This window comes from Liolophura sinensis, chromosome 7, assembly GCF_032854445.1.
Source record: "Liolophura sinensis isolate JHLJ2023 chromosome 7, CUHK_Ljap_v2, whole genome shotgun sequence".
Classification (NCBI taxonomy): domain Eukaryota; kingdom Metazoa; phylum Mollusca; class Polyplacophora; order Chitonida; family Chitonidae; genus Liolophura; species Liolophura sinensis.
The window spans coordinates 7,193,046-7,212,830 of NC_088301.1; the positions used below are offsets into that span (position 1 = coordinate 7,193,046).

Genomic DNA, 19,785 nt, shown 5'->3' on the forward strand with positions numbered 1-19,785 from the left:
GCAAGCTGCTTTGATCCACTGTTGATTGATTGATTTTTCTGCACGATATTGTAAATTCACGAGCAGTTGTCAGCCTGCAGCATGACAAAGATTAATATCACACCTGTTGCAGTTTTCTGCATTATAAACGACTAGATCGACTATTCTTAAAGCATAGGCCTATCATGCACGGTAGCCAACCATATTAATATTATTTATTTATGTATTTGTTTATTTATTTATCTCATGAGTAATTAAACTTTGTACCGAGGCTAATTTAATAGCCTACTAATACAAATATACTGGTCCACCCATAATTGTCAGGGACCGGCCCCAGTTGGTAGAGTGTCCGCTTCAGGAGACGGGAGACCCAGGGTCAATCCCCGGCCAAGTCAGACGTAAGAGTTTGAAAAAGGAAGTTGTAACTTCCCTCGCTTGTTGTTCAGCATAAAGGGGGTAATGCAGTTGACCGGTATCAGTATAATGGCTCGGGCATGGTAGCCTACTTGCCTCCTGTGGGTCGTCTCAGTGAAGCAGCACAAGATAAAAGAGCGGTGGAAATCTGTCCTGCAACAAGGAGGGACATTACATGCATTTTTAGGACTCCTTTGTCATCATATGAGTGAAAAATTGTTAAGTATGACATTAAACCTCAAGTACTCACTTTATTTTCAGCACCAGTATATAATATGACTTGGTGGCGCAACATGCCTAGCTAGTGTCTTCGGCAAAGTGTTTTCGTGAGGCGGCACTATCAATATATTTAGTCCAATGGGACAAGCCTGCTATACAAAGGAACCTTTTCCATTTCCCTTATGTTTTTTCCAACTGCATGAAAATATTAATGCCAAGAAATACTGTGAAGATTGTCTTCCTTAAGAGTTGACCAGCAGTATTGACTATTTTCTCATAAATTCGTACCAGTGCTCAAATTAAGTACAACAAAAGCAGCAGAATTTTTGCTGACCCATTAAACATTTGCAGCATAGTACTCACATCATCTTTACCTGCGACCGGCCCGGATAGCACAGTTGGTAGAGCGTCCGCTTCGGGACCGGTAGATCCAGGATCAATCCTTGATCGAGTCACACCTAAGACTTTAAAAGAGGAAGTTGTAACTTCTCGCTTGGCGTTCAGCATGAAGGGGATAGTGCAACAACTGGTTTGACCCGTATCAGTATTATGGCTCGGGCGGGGCGGCTTGCTTGCCTTCGGTAAGTCGTCTCAGTGAGGCAGCACTAAATAAAAGAGCGGTGGAAATCCGTCCTGCAACAAGGAGGCACATTACACGTACATGCACCCTAATGATTCCTTCGTCGTCATATGACTGAAAAATTGTTGAGAACGACGTTAAACCCCATGCACTCACTCACTCTTTACCTGCAGATGGTCAGGGGTCTCCCCTTGACTCTGCCTGCTTTCCCCTCCATAATGCTGGCTTTCGTAGCATAAGTGATGTAGTTTTGAGTACAGCGTAAAACACCAGTCAAATAAGTAAATTAATTTAATATACACAAGCTCTGACATTATTTTCCATTCTCTTGGTCATGTTGAGGTATAGATTTTCCCTATTTTTGTGTGTGTTTAGTGCATATAGTTTGTGTACCAGAACCTTCATTCCTGGATTTCCTGTGAGTCAGTGCTATTTGATAGGGAACTTTATAAACACATGCTTGTACAGGGGGCTAGCTTCTGTGGCCTTGTGGCTGGCATGCTAACACAGCACAATGACCCAGGATCCTCTCGCCAGTGTGAATGAGTTGAAGTCCAGCTTATGCTGACTTCCTCTCCGACCATAACTAGGGAGGTCTGCTAGCAACCTACAGGTGGCCATGGATTTCTCCAGGGCTATGTCTGCTTTGCTCTTACCATGATGCTGGCTGCTATTGTGTAAATGAAATATTCTTTATTCTCAAATAAATAAATACATACCTGAAATTTTTTTCTTTTCACTTTTTTCAACAGGTGTACGAAGATGCAGCAGAAACCATTCAGATGTAAGTATCTGCATCAAGTGATAAACTTTTTTATCCTATACATTTTATTTCCTTGTCAACTGACAGTGCATTCATGTGTGAAGTACATTTCCATGCTGTATATACATATCTCCCTCAGTCATGTGCATCATTAAAGGGTTCGATTCAATACACCATAACACAACCACAAATGTGTTCTTCAGATTTTTATGTAACATGTTGTTGCACTCATCAGTACATACTTGTGTCCTCTTAAAACTTCTGGGCTTGGTTTTTATACATGACCAAGAATTCAATGTAAGATACATACTATCTACCAAGTTGGCTGTCAAAATTTACCACCCATCATACAGTAATAGCCCTTGGCCAGTGTTTTTTATACAGTGGCCATCAGATTTAGAGGTGAAAGAAATTGCCTGGGGGTAAAGCATGAACCTTTGACCAGTTGCTGACAAACTTTTGCACACCACATCGGTGGAAGACAAGTGATCTACAACAGACTGTGAAAATGTTCACATGAGTATTGCTGATCGCTCTGACAAGCCTCTCAAACAGTGCAGGGGGAGGATCCACAACTTCTCTGCCGAAGTCTGGAATTGAATCCACACATTGTGTGTCATAGCCATTTTTCTGTACAACGTGTATAATGTGCTCATGATGCATTTCAGCTGTCTGTAATTCTGACTGCCATGGTGTAATGTTATAGGATAAGACAGCACCTGGCACAGACATGTATCGAAATGAGAATGCTCAAGCGTTCTGAAAAACATCATACTTTATTTTTCTGATGAGATTTTGCCAGATAAAATGTAAACAAATGGCGGCCATCTTGATAATTTTATCCAATCAATGTGTTGCTTTCAGATTTGCGACAAAAGCTGTGACATAGCCTTTACCCGTCCAGACTATACTCATATTCAGTCCAATAATCAAATGGTTTGTTGGAGCTAATGCGAGGAAGAGAGCTGATCCTAGAAGCCTCCATGTCATGCCTCCTGTCGTTAGATCTACATGTGACTTACTGCATGTGTTGTAATTGTTTTAGAATGGGAAAAACAACATATAGATAAATATATTTTACCACAGCAATAAAATTGTATTTATTACATAAAATAGTGATGCTGTTGACAAAAAAGACAACAACTGGGCCTCAAGGAATGCCTTTGATGACATCGCAGATACGGAGCTGGTGTTTCTTATAAATGGTAGTGGGCCTACTGTATGAACAGTTCAAGCAGTGGAAGAATAATACGCTTATCATTCCACTGTGTCTAATTTCCAGGAAAGCATCCGTAATTGATTTATCACTTGGACTCTCATAACCAATGTCGGTAACATTTTCTACCACAGGCTACTACTTAGCCTATTAAACAGAAATACTGATGACATAGGGAGCTAGTGTGAAAGTGACGACATTTTGCTCTCTATGATGGAGACGTACTGAAGCTGTGTCAAGATCAAATTTCATTAAAGTTAAACTTGGTTGAAAAAAATGTTAAAAATTTTATTGACCATTTAAGTTATTTTGAATAGTAGTTTTTCAGTGAACCTAGCATTAAGCAGATGCTGTCTCATACTTCAATTTTTCCCATCCACTATAAGACACCAACTAAATACAAGAAAGGTGAAATATTCAATCTATCCCATCTAAATCAATCTAAATAAACTATTGATCGACTTAATTAACCTACCCTGATAATCAAGTCTCTAAAATTGAAAACAGTTACTCTTCTTTCTTTAATCTTTGGAAAGTATTCTTGGTACCCAACCAGTACGGTTACCCAAAAAGTCACATAGATGTATATATGTATATGCATCATGCTAGAAAGGCTTTAAGCTGTCTGTGAATGATTTGTCCTTTTATGGTCAACTTCTAAATTACCCGGTAATTGGTTGTATCCATGTGAACCTGATGGTACTATTCTACAGTTACCTTCATTCCAATCATCTACAATTTATTTCCAATCTCAATCACTAGTACTTAATGAAAGTCCTGAACTAGGGTACCACTTTACCCTATGTTATGTGAATGTATATAGGCCCGGGTCTGACTGGCTGATTTACTATTACCTTTCACTAAAGAGGCAATATGGCCTGATCCATCTCCAGCTAGACTTGATTGGTTTTTGTCAGGAATTTGGCAAAGTGCCAAAAATCCATACTCCATGGCTGTGCTCAGACTTCCAATGTTCAATCTACATGTCCACTCATGGAATGTCCACTTTTGTAAGTTAAATACATGCATTTAACTGTTGCCCAGGCATGGGAAGGCTATCAAACAATTTAAACACATAACACCAAAAAAACGCAAAACAAATAGGAGTCCAGATTATCGATGTTGGTTATTATTCAACCTTTTCACGATAATGTTTTGTCTCTAAAATCAAATTAAGAATGTACATAAATTGTGCTAAAAGTTGCTCTTTTATGTGCGAAAAGGTTGAGGAATTAAGGTATGTGTATCAGGGCTTAGACGTCATAGATGTCACGTCTGTGTAGACGTATAAGTTTCTTAGATCAATTGCACTACTTTCCGTTTTCGCAAAATGTTTTGTCAAACTTTAACTGGTACTGTTGCCGCGATATGGCTGAAATATTGCTGATGTGACATTAAGTCATTGTCATTCATTCTCCTGATACTGTATTAGAATGGGGAAGATTTCTTTGTGAAAATAAAGTATTTTGAAATAAATTTTTGAAGTGTTATAAGCAGTATTACAGGGAAAAATGCATCTCTTTGTTTTTTTTAATGATGTAACATCAGTGGTGGTGCCACTTTGTGAATTACAATGTATTTACTCCGATGGTTTTCACGGATCAAAAAACTTTGTACTTCACCTTTATCAGGTGCATATTCACAAAATCAGATTGTCACGTTATAAATAAACAGAATGTCACACATTGATGGTTGCATGAATACCATAAATATTGCTCACATGAAAGGTTGTAAGAATAACAAATTTGGGTCTAGCGGGTTATCTTTCCTCTCTCACTCACTCACTCACTCAATACTTATGGTATACAACCGTCACTGCATGTGCAATGCCTGCTGTAGCCTATTTTGTAGACATTCAACAATGTACAGCATTAAATAGTTACTGGATATGTAAATAAAGAAATATTTTGTTTATGTTTTATGAAAGGTGTATATGTGTGAAATAAAAGGTCAGCTTACTGTGGAAAAAGGAAATATAAAAAATGCAGGTGTTATCTTTATTGCGACTTTATTGGTCTGTTGCAGATAGACAGTAACAGTGTTTTAGCGTAATACAACATAAATACATGTACATGATCTGATGATATATCAAACCATATCTGTGACTGAGCTTGTGCAGGTGTGCGATAAAGTGAGTGCATCTAATTAACTATAAATTGTATTGTAGGGATTCTCACAAAGCTGATCACTGAATCAGGTGTGCATAGATGCAGACGAAGTTGATGTACAATTAAAAGGGCTCAATTTTCGCTCTTGCCAATGTTCTAATTAAATGTTAATCAGTACAGTGTTCATAAAGCTGGCACTAATATAGCACTGTATTTAGTAGCATAGACTGTATTTAATAGTCCCAGGATAAAGGAAGAATTTTCTTGTTTATTACTTGGCAGAATATGCTGTAGAAATTAGCTAATGTTTGGTCAGGCTCAAAGATGTTGTAGTGATGGTCACTGTTATCTTACATGTACATGCATTTTTTCAATCCCTGCTACAGAGGTGGTTAGAGCGCCAGCATGGCTCAATGACCCAGGAGCCTCCCACCCATGCAGTCGCTGTGAGTTCAAGTCCAGCTCATGCTGACTTCCTCTCCGGCCATACGTGGGAAGGTCTTGCAGCAACCTGTATAAGTGAAATATTCTTGAGTACGGCGTAAAATGATAATCAAATAAATAAATAAATCAATGCCTACAGGTACATGCATGTAGGTATAGGAAAACAGACATCTGTGAAGGTACGCGCATACCTTCAGTCCACCTGTCCAGAACCACAGTTGGGAAATGTCCCATATCTGGCTTTTAATCTGTGTATTAAAGTAAAACAAAGCTAAAATATGAAGTAAGGTTCATCATAAAGACTGCTGAAAACTATGTGTAAAAATACTTCCCTTCATTTTTTCACATTTTTTTGAGAGTGTTGAAAGGCATTCAAATATTTGAAAACTATAGTGGGCTTTATGAGCCATATTGATGGTATCTAGGAACTCAGATGTCACATCATCTTTTTTCCTGATGTTCACCAGAAGGAAGGAATTTTGGGAAATACTATTTAAGTAATCTTTCGCTCACGGATAAATCGAGTCATTCCAACATTCGGGGTGGTGATTAGAGTTGGATAAACTTCCTGTGACGTCAGAGTTCCTAACCTCTGATAGAATGGTCCATAAAGCTCACCTTAGAAGTCAAATGTTAGTGCATAGTGAAGCCTACTTTGATTTTTAGAGGTATTTTCCTGTAAAGAGTGTGGTTGATATTGTCTTTTTGTTAGCTAGTCTGCTATTACATCACATAGTTGCTTACATATCTTACCACGGTCACTTACATTATGGTAGTACAGGAATTGTAATCAGCTGAGTGTCCCTGCTATTGATCAATAGTTATTCGGGATTTTTTTTCTAGTAGATGTGCCTTATCTTGAAGATCAGTATACAATGTATGTAACAGTAATAATTGCATTGCATGGGACAGGCATTATGCTTTGTATCCAGTCACTGGCTACGAGATGGCTGAAATATTGCCGATGTGGCGTTAAGCCCTAATCATTCATTCATTCATTTGTATCCAGTTCAGTATTAAACTTTGATTCAGTGTGTCATAGTCAAACAGTAACTGTCAGAATTAATCTGTATGTTATACTGGGGTTGGTGTTCACAGTATTGAACTGTAAATTTGTGTAATTGGATACGTGAGTCTGATAGCAGATAGACAGACTAACAGCTGCAGGGAGGCGCATGGGACATCAGCTGATGTATTGATTAGCATTTGGGAGTATGCTTATAAAATTCTCAACCCTTCAGCGTGCACTTAATGCTCAATTCTTACTCACATGCGTGTTTACAGCCCACTCACCTGATCGCCCGTGAATTGTATACTGACATCTGCTGGGTTAAGATATATGAACACTCGGGGAATCAAGTCACTATGGCTTTTCATTGTGAGATCAAATATGTATACAAAACAAAATTAAACTATAAAGGAGTAATCAGGTTTACAAAATTGGGAAATGACAAATTGTTGCTTTCTAATTGTACGAAATAATTGCAGGTGTAAGATGAACTGGTAATTCATATAAAGGTGAAAGCATGGTGAAAGTACGCTTTTGTTAGTATGTAAATGGACCCAGTCTTTGACTCATTATAGCACAAATTTCAATTTACATGGGGTATGATAAAACTGTGAAGCCAAATGTCTTGGCAGTTCGTTTCTGGACATAGATGTCAGTGGAGCTGAATTAATCATAAATAATTAAATCTATGATCTTGTTATGCACTGCCACAGGGGAATTATCCTTGTCTGTCATTGAAAGGATATTTCCATATCATTATGCATTGCATGATTTACTGGCATACGTGTACATGTGCTTACAGCAGAAGACAGCTTTAATATCAGTCACAGTATACACACACTGAGTGTTACTTCGTGGTGTTCATTTAATGCACGTTGACGAAGGGGCGGATGAACCTTATAAAATTTGTGGCAGTGAGTGGGAGGGGCCTGAAGCAAAGGAATTGCTATTCCAGCCCTTTAGGCAATGGTCCAGGGGCTGCCTTGGCCCTGGAAGCTCTGGCCTTTCAGATAGCCAGTGCCATGTCTAAGGTGATTTTGGGTATGGTAACTAAAAGCATTAATTGGTGAAAGATAAATTAATCAGGTCTTTCAGTGGCATGTCCTATTGTTTGGCATATTTGGAGTTTTCAGGCAGCCAAAAGGATGATGAACCAGAGGCCTCATAGGCCCCAAAAGTTCTGAACTTTGGGTTGCATGTAGGCAGAGGAACATTATTAGACAATTTTTTTATCGTAAAAATTGTGAGAAACAATGGGGATCTAGTTTGTTGGTCTTGAGACTGGGACACTACCATCCCAGCCAAATAGATGATTGTCCACGGGCTGCTAAGGTCCTGAAAGTTCTAGGTGTTCAGTTAGCCGGCCACACATTTTTAGGCGATTTTTGGTGACTCCAATCATGGTAGGAAGGCAGGATAAACAGGCCTTTCTGCATTCATCATACATAATTTTGTTGGCAAATAGTCAAGGGTTTAGACTATTTTGGTTCTTAATCTAGGCATCAAAACACACATTCGTTCACCAACGTTCAACACAGGCCACTAAAAACTATAATCAACCAAATGGGGGCCAATTTATGCAATATCGTGATAACAATCAGAACAGAATATACATATATATATATATATATATATATATATATATATATATATATATATATATGGCATATTACAAATTTAGTCATGCTTCGTGCTTACCCCCAAGCATGGCAAGTAATTGTCATAAAATATGACTTTTGGCGTGAAAGTTTACAATTTCCCAGTAGGATTTCATCCTATCTTTCATGCAAACTTTAAACCACTTTTCTGACAGTAATTTTATTAATCTCAGGAACAATGAGCAACGTATATGAGTAATAATATTCATTAAAGTCACATCGACTAGAGAGTACCTTTTTATTTTTTTAATGCATATTACAAAATGCACTTCAGTAGAATTTTGTTGTTAGCCTAGCAAGAAAGAGCAATATATCACAGTGAGTTAAAGTCCCACGACCTCTAACCACGAAACACATGAGGTACAGGTTGAGGTCAAGCCTTGTCACGGACAGGGAATTTGTAGATTCCCTCACTCAGAACGGTTGTGGACGCCTTGGTGACAATATTGGTTGATGGCACTTATGTGGCCATCTGCGAAGTTTTACGTCACATTGTCACACAGTATGAAAGTCTGTATTTCACACATGGGAAAGTTTGTCAGTAGCTTTACGAAGGTGGCAGGTTTACCCAAGGCACTCCGGTTTCCTCCACCTTTTGATACTGACTGCCTTCGGATAAAAGAAAACTTTCTTGAGTATGTGGTAAAATAACAGTTTGAGTCCACATACAAATCCTACCTTAGTTTAAAGGGAAGATATGAAAGAAATTCACCAACATTGATTTTTGGTTGTTGTAGCCTTTATAATTATAGTGTCATCATGAATACAATTATGTAACTTCTGTATTTATCTGTCTGGATTAACCAGATCTAAATATTTAAAGTGTTTAATATTAATATTATTATTTACAGTCACTGTTTTACTGGATTACTGAATTAACCAGATCTAAATATTTAAAGTGTTAATTATTAATATTATTATTTACAGTCACAGTTTTACTGGATTACTGAATTAACCAGATCTGAATATTTAAAGTGTTAATTATTAATATTATTATTTACAGTCACTCTTTTACTGGATAACTGGATTAACCAGATCTGAATATTTAAAGTGTTTATTATTAATATTATTATTTACAGTCACTCTTTTACTGGATAACTGGATTAACCAGATCGAAATATTTAAAGTGTTAATTATTAATATTATTATTTACAGTCACTGTTTTACTGGATTACTGAATTAACCTGATCTGAATATTTAAAGTGTTTATTATTAATATTATTATTACAATCACAGTTTTACATAATGGTATGCAGGTATGCATTGAAAGTAATTGATAGCTGACACACTGTGTGAAATGGCATGTCTGTAGTTGACATGTAGTCAGTTCACAGCTAAGAAAGGCACCTTTATGCCTGTAAAGGATTTGTGATAATATATGCAGTTGTTTTTTTACGGCTGGACCCTGCATCTCCTTGGTCCTCAGCTGTATGCCAGGCCAATGTATTGTCAACTGGATTATTGGTTGTAAAGAATATTAAACAATACTATGCTGATCAATACATAATATAGAATTACTTAACTTACAACGACAGATGTCTCAGAATATTAGTATTCATTCCAGAGACAAAGAAAAGACAAAGTATTCCACATGAAGCTTTCAAATGTATACCTTTTTATTTTTGTGATGTTGGCGTTTATATTAAGTAAAATTTCACACAAGAAAAGCCAGAGTGCTCTTTTCAACTTTAACCAACCAGGTGAGACTTATTTTTTAACTTGAGAATGTGCCTGTTTCCATTGAGAATGATGGGACATCATGTTTCTGGTTTCTCTAACATGGTATATTCCATGGCCTAATAAGAATCACAAATTAAAAGTTGATTTACTGAGTTACCAGGCACGTTAAAACGAAGTCACTGTGGATTTTCTTAGGGTTTGTCTCCATCCCTCTACCGAAATAATTAGGGTTATATTATTTGTTGTTTTTTCTGTCAACTTAATGGAGCCCTCCCTAGTTCAATCTAACTTTCATTAATTTGACTCAGTTTAGTAAAAGCCTTTAGTTTATAACATGTTATTATGAATGAATGAATCAATGATTAAGGCTTAACCCCACATCTGCAATATTGCAGCCATTTTGTGGCAAGAACATGTTTGAAAGATGAGACCATAAATTGTTTTCATTGCAACGAGAACATCCAAAATCAAACAAAAATAGACAGGTATTTTTGTAACAATCAGAACAGACATGAAAGACAAGATTTAAAGAACTGTGATCAACAAAAATCATTTGAAATTAATTCAACATAGTTCTTAAACAATGACCTTCAATATCATAAAATATAGTTACACAATAGACTTAAAATATATTTTAAATATCTATCTACAGCATCGCCAGCAACACTGATTTTAATTTTGATCTGGACCTATTCTGTTCACCGGGCACACACAGGAGAGCTCTAAGTTTACAATAGTCAACTTCCCCCCCACCCACCGCCCAAGCTTGCGTAGAGGGCTGAAGCCCTTTTCTTTTTACGTCGGAGACCCATGATGGGACATTGCTCGGTAAAACTGACTCTGATAGTGTTGGGTTTATAATCCTACATATGCTGTATGCTGTATGCACCAACTTGCATCTTCATAAAACCAGGAACTTCTCTCCTTGATCTCTTGTAATTTATGTACTCCCCAAGGGCGCTGTTCAGGTATATTTGTAGACGTATTTCCCATTCTGGATAGGAAGCTGCTTTTAACATGTATAGCTCAGATATATATGCCAAAAACTCAGCAAGGCTTGTATGATACCATAGGACTAACTGTGTTTGTTGTGGGAGTTGATAATGTCAGGAAGTGATGTTATCATGTAACCACATTGACTGCTGACGTTACTTAGGTGTAGCTTTAGACATATTTGCCATTCTGTTTCTGCTGTTAACAGGTATAGGTTACTCTTCATGCCACAAACTCAGCAAGACCTTTATGATGGCATAGCCCTAGCTACATATACGTTAGTTGTGGGAGTTTATAGATGTTATGACGTGATCACAAAGGGACAGCTCCCACTGCTAAAGTGTAGTTTTTAACGTATTTGCTATCCTGGTTATGAAACTCATGTAAACACATATTTCAGAAGATATATCAGCAAGGCCTTTGTTATGGCCTTTATGATGGCGTAGGCCTAGCTGTGTTAGTTGTGAGTGTTGATGGTGTCAGGAAGTGATGTTATGACTTGACCACAAATGGACCGGTTGTACACACTGTCCTGATCAACCAGTGAGACTCAAGCCTACGGATCAATACCTCCACTCCTCCACAGCTAAAGGCAAGCTTGGAAAGCTTGTACAGATTAGCAGTACAGGCGCTAGACACTTTACTAAGGCCTGCAGCCTTCAAAAGTCGTTGGGATATATAAGGATAGTTACCAGAAGACACAAAGGAATTTTCATCGTCTGATTCTGGATACCAACAAGTTTTATGCATTGTGTCCATGTTGTTGCCTCCAGTTAACTGTACTTACTGTATAGCTTTTCATTCCAAGGAAAGAGACATCTTTGTCCAGATTTTGGTGTACTCTTGCTTGTGACAGCTGCTGCTGGCTTTTAGGTCAATACTGAAATGTTTTTCAGAGCAGTTGAAGTCTAGACACGTAGATAAGGTGTCTAAACCAGCCCTGAGAATGCCAGGAAGAAGTTTGTGGGATGGGATGGTGTGATGTTATGTGCATTTATTTGTTCATCGTGTTAACAGTGCGCCTGAAGGCTCAGATCAATGCAAGGTTGATTTAGCTGTGAATTTTTCAAGAAGGATTAAAAGCACTTGTGCAGTACCTGTGTGCGTCTTCGAATATCTGTAGGGTTTGAGTGAAGTAACTTGAAACAGGATTTTTTAGCCAACAGAAATTCCTCTTGTAGACCAGAAAATTGTTATCCATTTTCTTGAACTGGTGGGTGAAAGAAAATGAACAGGAACTGCCAGCTTTTATGGGCATGATCACTCAACATTTCCCGCCTACACAAGCCAATTCCAGGCTGTGTAAAAATACATCATTCTTGGCTTTTATGTCACAGTGCTTGTGAACTACCTTTTTGCTTTGCGAGCACAAGTATACAGAAACAGTGATGTATTACAGACTATAGTGCACCACTTGGACTGACTTGGTTTTGGCATGTTCCCCAGTGACCAAAGAAGGTTGAAAACTGATCTTGTTTCATCATTCTAGATGTTTGTCAATCTTAGCATTCCTGTTGGCTATCAAAACGAGAGCGAACATACATGGTGATGCATATAGACTTCCTATCAACAAGGAATATGAACTGTTAAGAAACCTGACATACGAGTTAAAACCTTTGTGAATATAGGCGTCTACTGTATACTGCTCTACTAGTGCATATATAAAATATCCCTTGGCAATAACTGTGGAACACTGTATCGCCTATAAACAGAGAAAGAGAAATCGAGAGAGAGAGAGAGTTAGTTAGTTCCCTGAGAGATTCTGGAACATGTGCCAAGGTGTTGGGCCTGTCTGCTCTCAGCCTAATACACCCCGAGGGTAGGGCCTAAATCTTTTCATTGGAATATAGCAAATTATAAGTGGCATCATTTGCTGTCAAAGGGATCTGCGGCATCATGGATGGTACAAGTATCCATGATGGGAATGAGGTTGGGGCAGAGCTGGAAGGTACATGTAGCTCTCCCTGTGACCGCTGTCAGGAGGAAGGTTTTCTCGCTGGGGATACCTTCAGTCATACCCATCCAGTCGTCAGGTAAATCAGATTATTGTAATGAGTTCTATAATGATTTGCATCGATCATTGTTCAAGTGGTCATGTGACAAAATAATCATATACTTGTATATATTTTGGTGGTGGGAAAATCTTTGCCAGAAATATGTACTTGGTTGTCTAAAAGCAATGTGGATATATATGGTGTCCAAGGTAACAAAGACTGTTATTGTTTGTTGTCTTAATTTTGGGGGGATAAATAGAGGGCACTTTGCATTATTTTTTTGATGTAAGGCATGTAAGGTAGTTTTTATTTCTTTTTCAGTCAGATGTAGTCAGTGGCATTCTCGCTTGTTCATCTTTGCCTTGTATTATTATAAGTTAATGTCTTAGGATTGACCAGTTTAATATACCCCTTGGCAAATGTGTAAGTGTCTGCAGAGTACTAGTGCACGTAATTCTTCAACTTTTTGCATGTTTGCAAGGTGTTTATTCAAGCATATTCTGAGGGCATTGTTCTGTGTTGACTGACAACAGTATACTTTTTGTGAAGCTCTGAAACTAGCCAATCCAACCAATGTAGTTTTGTCTCCAAAATCAAATTAAAAAGTTGTATAAACTGCACTGAAAGCTGATCTTGCATGTGCAAAAAGGATGAGGAATTAGGGATTTTTCCACAGATGAAGATTAGCAGAAACCCCTTTGGATGTGGCGGTATACATGTAGTAGCAGATCAATAAAGTGCTATTCTGTTCAGTAACAGCCTGATATACTCCAATGGCAACTTTCCAGGCATCTATACAGACTATCTCTTTTCACAAGTTGAGCCCCCAGACCATAGGATTCTACTGGCATACATCACAACATCCATCAGAACACCAGCTATATAGCAGTAATCAGATTTAAGCACGTACATCAATCAATAACCAGTCAATAATGTAAGTATGTTACTTGTGAAATGAATTGGAGAGCTGACAAATTCTTCAGCAGGTTGTGAGGTGGCATTGAATATGTATACCATCTGCAGTGTATTGTCCTGTGAAATACCTTTTCATACATGTACTTCAGTCTCTCAGTGGGTTAATGTATATAATTCTGTTATCTCGATCGAGAATTGTGGTTACGTAATGTCTCTCTGTGAGAGAGACAGGCTTCAGTTCATCTTGGTGAACATATCTCAGTATATATTTATATATATATTTGTATATACATGTATATATGCAGTGAATTTTAAAGTTATTGAGTGTGTATTGGTTAAAGGATTATTCTTTGGGTTGTGCTGGGATTTGAACCCAGATCTTCTCATTTAAAATCCACCACCCTAACAACTGACCTGTTGGGAAATTTCCACCTACTAAGAGTACTGCAATTATATGCATTACAGACAACTTTCCATTGCACTAATCCCTTCTCTCAAGAGACATCCATGGAGATTGGTCTCATGAAAGCCTGACACCTTTTTGAGCCTGTTCAGTCACTGCACCAGTGAATAAATATACGTTGAAAGATTTACTCTGTGGGCCACTCTGCCCTCTATATATGCCAAATCCAACAGTCAACCAACTGAGGTTAGCAGGAGAATTGCATGTGCAAGTAAATGTACTGCATGTATGTCTGTTACAGATATAAGCACATACTCCTTACAGCGCATGTGTTGTTCGCTACATTGGCTTTACTGCCAATACCAGGCTGATGTGATGTTTGGGGCAGATGGGCTTGTTTAGGCTTATATATAGCCTCACCAGTGGTGTCCTCACTCAGACCTATTTAATCAGCATTCATTAATCAAATTGTTTCAGGTGTTGGTTAGAATCATGTTGTGCATACTGCTGATGGAGAGGCTAAATCTGTGTAAAGTATTGTTAGAAACATTGTTAAAAAGATTGAGACAAAGTTTTTGTGTTTCATGACATCACTTCCTGCTTGATCACCCTGACCCATGAGTAACCTTGGCATTTTTGAAGATTCATGTACAAAATTTCTAGTGGTGGAAGTGATATAAAGTGAAAGGTAGAGAACAACTTAAGGACTGCCTAAAGGAGTAAAGTTTGATTAATTTCATATCTGACAAACTTTATAGTGCTGACATCAAAACTATCATTTTATGGTCCTTATGTGGTTCTGAAAGCGCAGATTCATACACTAAACTTTAGGTGAAATAGGGAACGCCTACATATAGTGGTAATGAAGTGAAACCAAAAGTTACGTGAAAGATGCACTAAGGATACATATATGTAGTGGTAATGAAGTGAAGCTAAAAGTTGTTATGTGAAAGCTACACTAAGCATGCATGTATGTATTTTTAATGGAGTGAAGTGTTGCCGATAGATTCCCAGCCTCTGGCTGTAAATAAATCTATTTACTATTAACTGTATACATTATTTATCTTAATACTTTAATCCCCTCACTTACAACTTACTAGATGGCCTTTGGTCAGGGGCATAATTCCCTACTGAGTAACCTTCCTGTAAGTGAAATATGTATCACTAGTTTAGGCCTGCTCAGAACTGGTTCTGTCATGCCACTAAGCAACCATTGTGTATAGCCCACCTATAAAGGTTCACCACACAATCACAAGAGGAGGAAGACAGAGGACTCCAGAGACGATTCCAGAGTGCATTAGATCATGATGTACCATCTACCACAGTTTTGGTGTGCTTCTGTATAGAGGAGGAATCACAATCTTTGAATGATGTAAATAGAGAATGTGACAACAAGTAGACCTGAGTCTTGACTTTGTGTCATTCTGTAAACCAACAATGTTATCCGGCTTCGCTTTATCAGCAATCACCCCTGGTGGCAGAAGCTAAAATTTGTGTGAAAACTGCTCTAAGCATACATGTACATAGTTGTAATGAAGTGAAGCTAAAGGTTATGTGAAAACTGCACTAAGTATACATCTATGTAGCCGTAATGAAGTGAAGCTAAAAGTTATGTGAAAACTGCACTAAGTATACATCTATGTAGCCGTAATGAAGTGAAGCTAAAAGTTATGTGAAAAGTGCACTAAGCATACAAGTATATAGTTGTAATGAAGTGAAGCTAAAGGTTATGTGAAAACTGCACTAAGTATACATCTATGTAGCCGTAATGAAGTGAAGCTAAATTTATGTGAAAACTGCATTAACCATACATGTACGTAGTTCTAATGAAGTGAAGCTATATGTTATGTGAAAACTGCACTAAGCATACATGTATGTAGTCGTAATGAAGTGAAGTTAAAAGTTATGTGAAAACTGCAGTAAGTATACATGTATATATAGTTGTAATGAAGTGAAATAAGCCAAAAATGATGTGTATTATGCTGCACTGAGCATTTGGTCTGATATGAGAGTGTTATATAATCAAGTTAAGAAAATCATGCACTGTTTGCATCCAAATATCATGAATTTTGCTATTACCTTCTAATGAGTTAACATACATGTACGTGTACAATGTGCTTTGCCTCTTTGCCACCTCTCACTGACTCTGGTAAATGCATGTACGTTATCTGTGTATGCATTGCAATGTTTGTCTGTGATAAAAAAAGAGGATACTTTTCAAATTATTCTTTTTTTTTACTTTTTTGTACCTGGTTTGAATTGATCCTAATGGATATCCTAGGGTGCGATCAATGACTCGATCGCTGCCATGGCAACACAGTGTATATAAGCTGATGTTAAAGGATGTGTCTTTGTACTCAGAGCTGAATTCATTTCCTTGGAATCTTGGAATCAATGAGATGACCTTGTTGACAGTCTGTTAATTGTGTTTTGATATGTTGTGTCTCTCAGGAACCTTATTTTGTGGGACGATAAGACTCCTGCCATGCTGTAATACCGCAGCCAAACTTAGATGTATGAGCATTTTTTTTTTCAGCTGACCTGCATTTTCATGTAGATGTGCATGATTTTGATTTGGTTGTAGATAAATTTGAGCAGTTGGAGGCATCTCTCTTATTTTCAGCCAATTTTAGTTGTATCAGTTGTACAAATTAATACTTTGCCAAAAGCAGATGGTGTACCCATCTAAAGCACTTCAGTTTCTTTTAACTGAGAAGTATCACGTTTATAGACTGGAAAATTCCTCAGAATAGCAATACATGTATAAGCAAATACATGGTAATCTTGCTTCAGGGTACATGTATATTGCCTGTCCCTCAACATTCCATAATTGTTGTTGTTGCTGATAACAGTTCATAGCTATATGTGTGCAGGGGACATTGCCATATCCTAGCCGAAGCTTCTAGGCCAAGGATGAACTACATATATGATGGATGACATGATGTGGAAATTTGCTGTGTAACAAAACACACTGTTGTCAGCCCCTACTGTGTTTTTGAGGATAATAAATCCTCAAAATACCGGAAAGGAATGCAATAATTCAGAGCCCATTGCGATTTTGCCATTGGAGCTGCCTTGGAGCCATCTTTGATTTTAGAAAGCTTTCGACATTTGCACCAGATGCGTTGTACTTTTAATACATTTATATGATCCGCAGACAGTTTGTGCCCAGTGAAATGACATAAGCTTAGATTTTATTCCATACCTATAAATATTGACCACCTTTTTATCTTTTTTTTATATTTTTGAAAGAATAAAAATGTACAAGCTGACCTTGCAACGTGCATTGTTTACCAGTATGAAAGTATCTATATTTTAAGACTATGTTCTATTTGTTTTAGGGATTCCAGTATAGACTTGCAGACAGGGATAGAGCAAGCTGGGATTGCTCTAAACCTATTCCTTAACAACCATTATCAGGAGGCAAAGGACCGTATGGCGCCATGGTCAGTATACGGTTGTGAGTGAGTAAGTGAGTGAATGCTTGGGGTTTAACGTCATACTTAACAATTTTTCAGTCATATGATGAAGAAGGAATCCTCAGAGTGCATGTAATGTGTCCCTTTGTTGCAGGACGGATTTCCACTGCTCTTTTACATAGTGCTATTTCTCTGAGACGCCTTACCGAAGGCAAGTAAGTTGCCCCGCCTGAGCCATCATACTGATACGGGTCAACCAGTCATTGCACTACCCCTTCGTGCTGAACACCAAGCGAGGAAGTTACAACTTCCTCTTTTAAAGTCTTAGGCGTGACTCGACCCAGGATTGACCCTGGATATACTGCTCCCATAGCTGATGCTCTACCAACTGTGCCATCGGGGCCACTCTGTGGACTGGACACAACTGTACTCAACTCTCATGCTTCCCTTGTTCTGTCTGGTGGCCATTTGAGAGAGGGAAGGGTGGTGGTTTACTCTTGGTGACACTCTGGGCTCTTTCACCACTTCAACTGCCTGCCTTCATATAAAATCTTGATTATAGCATGAACACCTTTGCAATGAAATAAAAGAAGATGGCCTGAAATTTTGCTCATTTTTGAGTGTACATCTTGCCTGATTTCAAGAGCTCTCTTGACCTTGGAAAGGCATTTTTAGATTTATTTGAAAGGTACATGTAGGATGATGCCCTACTGGGAAAAAAAAAAAAGTTTCAGCACCAAAAGTAATGTTTTATGCAACTTTGGGTGAAATTTTATTATAACTCCCCCCAAATATATATACATGTACTGTGAGGAGAATCACTCTAGAGGTTACTCAACACATCTTTGTAGTGAAGGTACTGTCATGTATACATGTTCTGATATATATCTCCTGGTACAGAGTTACACATGTACATGTACTAAGTTATGGCCTGTGTTGTTTCAGGGCTGACCGAAGTATGTACCATGCCCTAAGTTATGGCACCATAATGTATATACAGGCCGTCATGACATTTGACATGGTAAGTTGTCTGTTTTATTGTTGTTTTAATGAGAATAGAGCAGACCCAGTCATCAGTATAATTTAGAAAACTTATTTATTTAAATTTATTTATTTATTTATTTATTTGATTGGTGTTCTACGCCGTACTCAAGAATATTTCACTTATACGACTGTGGCCAACATTATGGTGGGTGGAAACCGGGTAGAGCCTGGGTGAAACCCACGACCAACCGGTTGCAGGCAGACCTTCCCACATACGGTCGGAGAGGAAGCCAGCATGTGCAGGACTTGAACTCACAGCAGCTTCATTGGTGAGAGCCTCCTGGGTCATTACGCTGCACTAGCGCACTAACCGATTGAGCCACAGAACCCCCTTATTTATTTACATGAAAATGGATGTATTTCAGTGCCAGCCAAAAGAGTCTTGAGATTTTATTTTTGTTCAGTTTAACCCATGCTTATATATGTGAAAAGCAAGACATGTTAAAGGTTTAGTGTCCAGATTTAGCTACTTGTCCTATGTATAAAGATTATAACAGCATGTTACCAGGGGAGCCTCTGAGAAACACAATCATGACTTTAAATCCACTAAAAAGAATAGATTTACTACCCTAGCCGATTTCCAGCCAGCCGCCCGGTAAAGCTAAGTGGGTGACGTCATAATGATGGCAGCCTAGCTAGGCTATATAACCTATATAACCTAAAAGCGATGTCATTTTTGAGATGGATTCTAGCTACACAGAAGCAGATATACTGCCGTATCAATTTGAACCCATAGTGGACGACGTTAAAGTTCTGATTTATGACACTGGCATCTCTGGTCAGACTTCGATTCCGATTCATCAGACGTTTAATTTGGTCTTTGTCCTGGCAGTACGGCCTAGTAAGCTATAACTTTATCCTGTGCTACACTGAAGGTCGTGTGTATATCAGATTTAATCTTAACTATTCCTTCCTTCTGTCAGCTTCACAATAAATATCATTCTGTT

General features: G+C 38.1%; 1 protein-coding gene across 1 annotated transcript in view; it reads left to right on the forward strand.

Annotated features, from left to right (window-relative positions):
- The window catches only part of LOC135470227 (tetratricopeptide repeat protein 39B-like), a 46,073-nt gene that overhangs the window by 206 nt on the left and 26,082 nt on the right, over positions 1-19,785 (forward strand). Inside the window, exons 2-4 of the mRNA XM_064749042.1 lie at positions 1,945-1,976; positions 17,717-17,821; positions 18,740-18,815. Of these exons, the coding sequence (XP_064605112.1) occupies positions 1,975-1,976; positions 17,717-17,821; positions 18,740-18,815 (183 nt within the window). The 5' untranslated portion in view covers positions 1,945-1,974. The remainder of the gene's footprint in view (positions 1-1,944; positions 1,977-17,716; positions 17,822-18,739; positions 18,816-19,785) is intronic.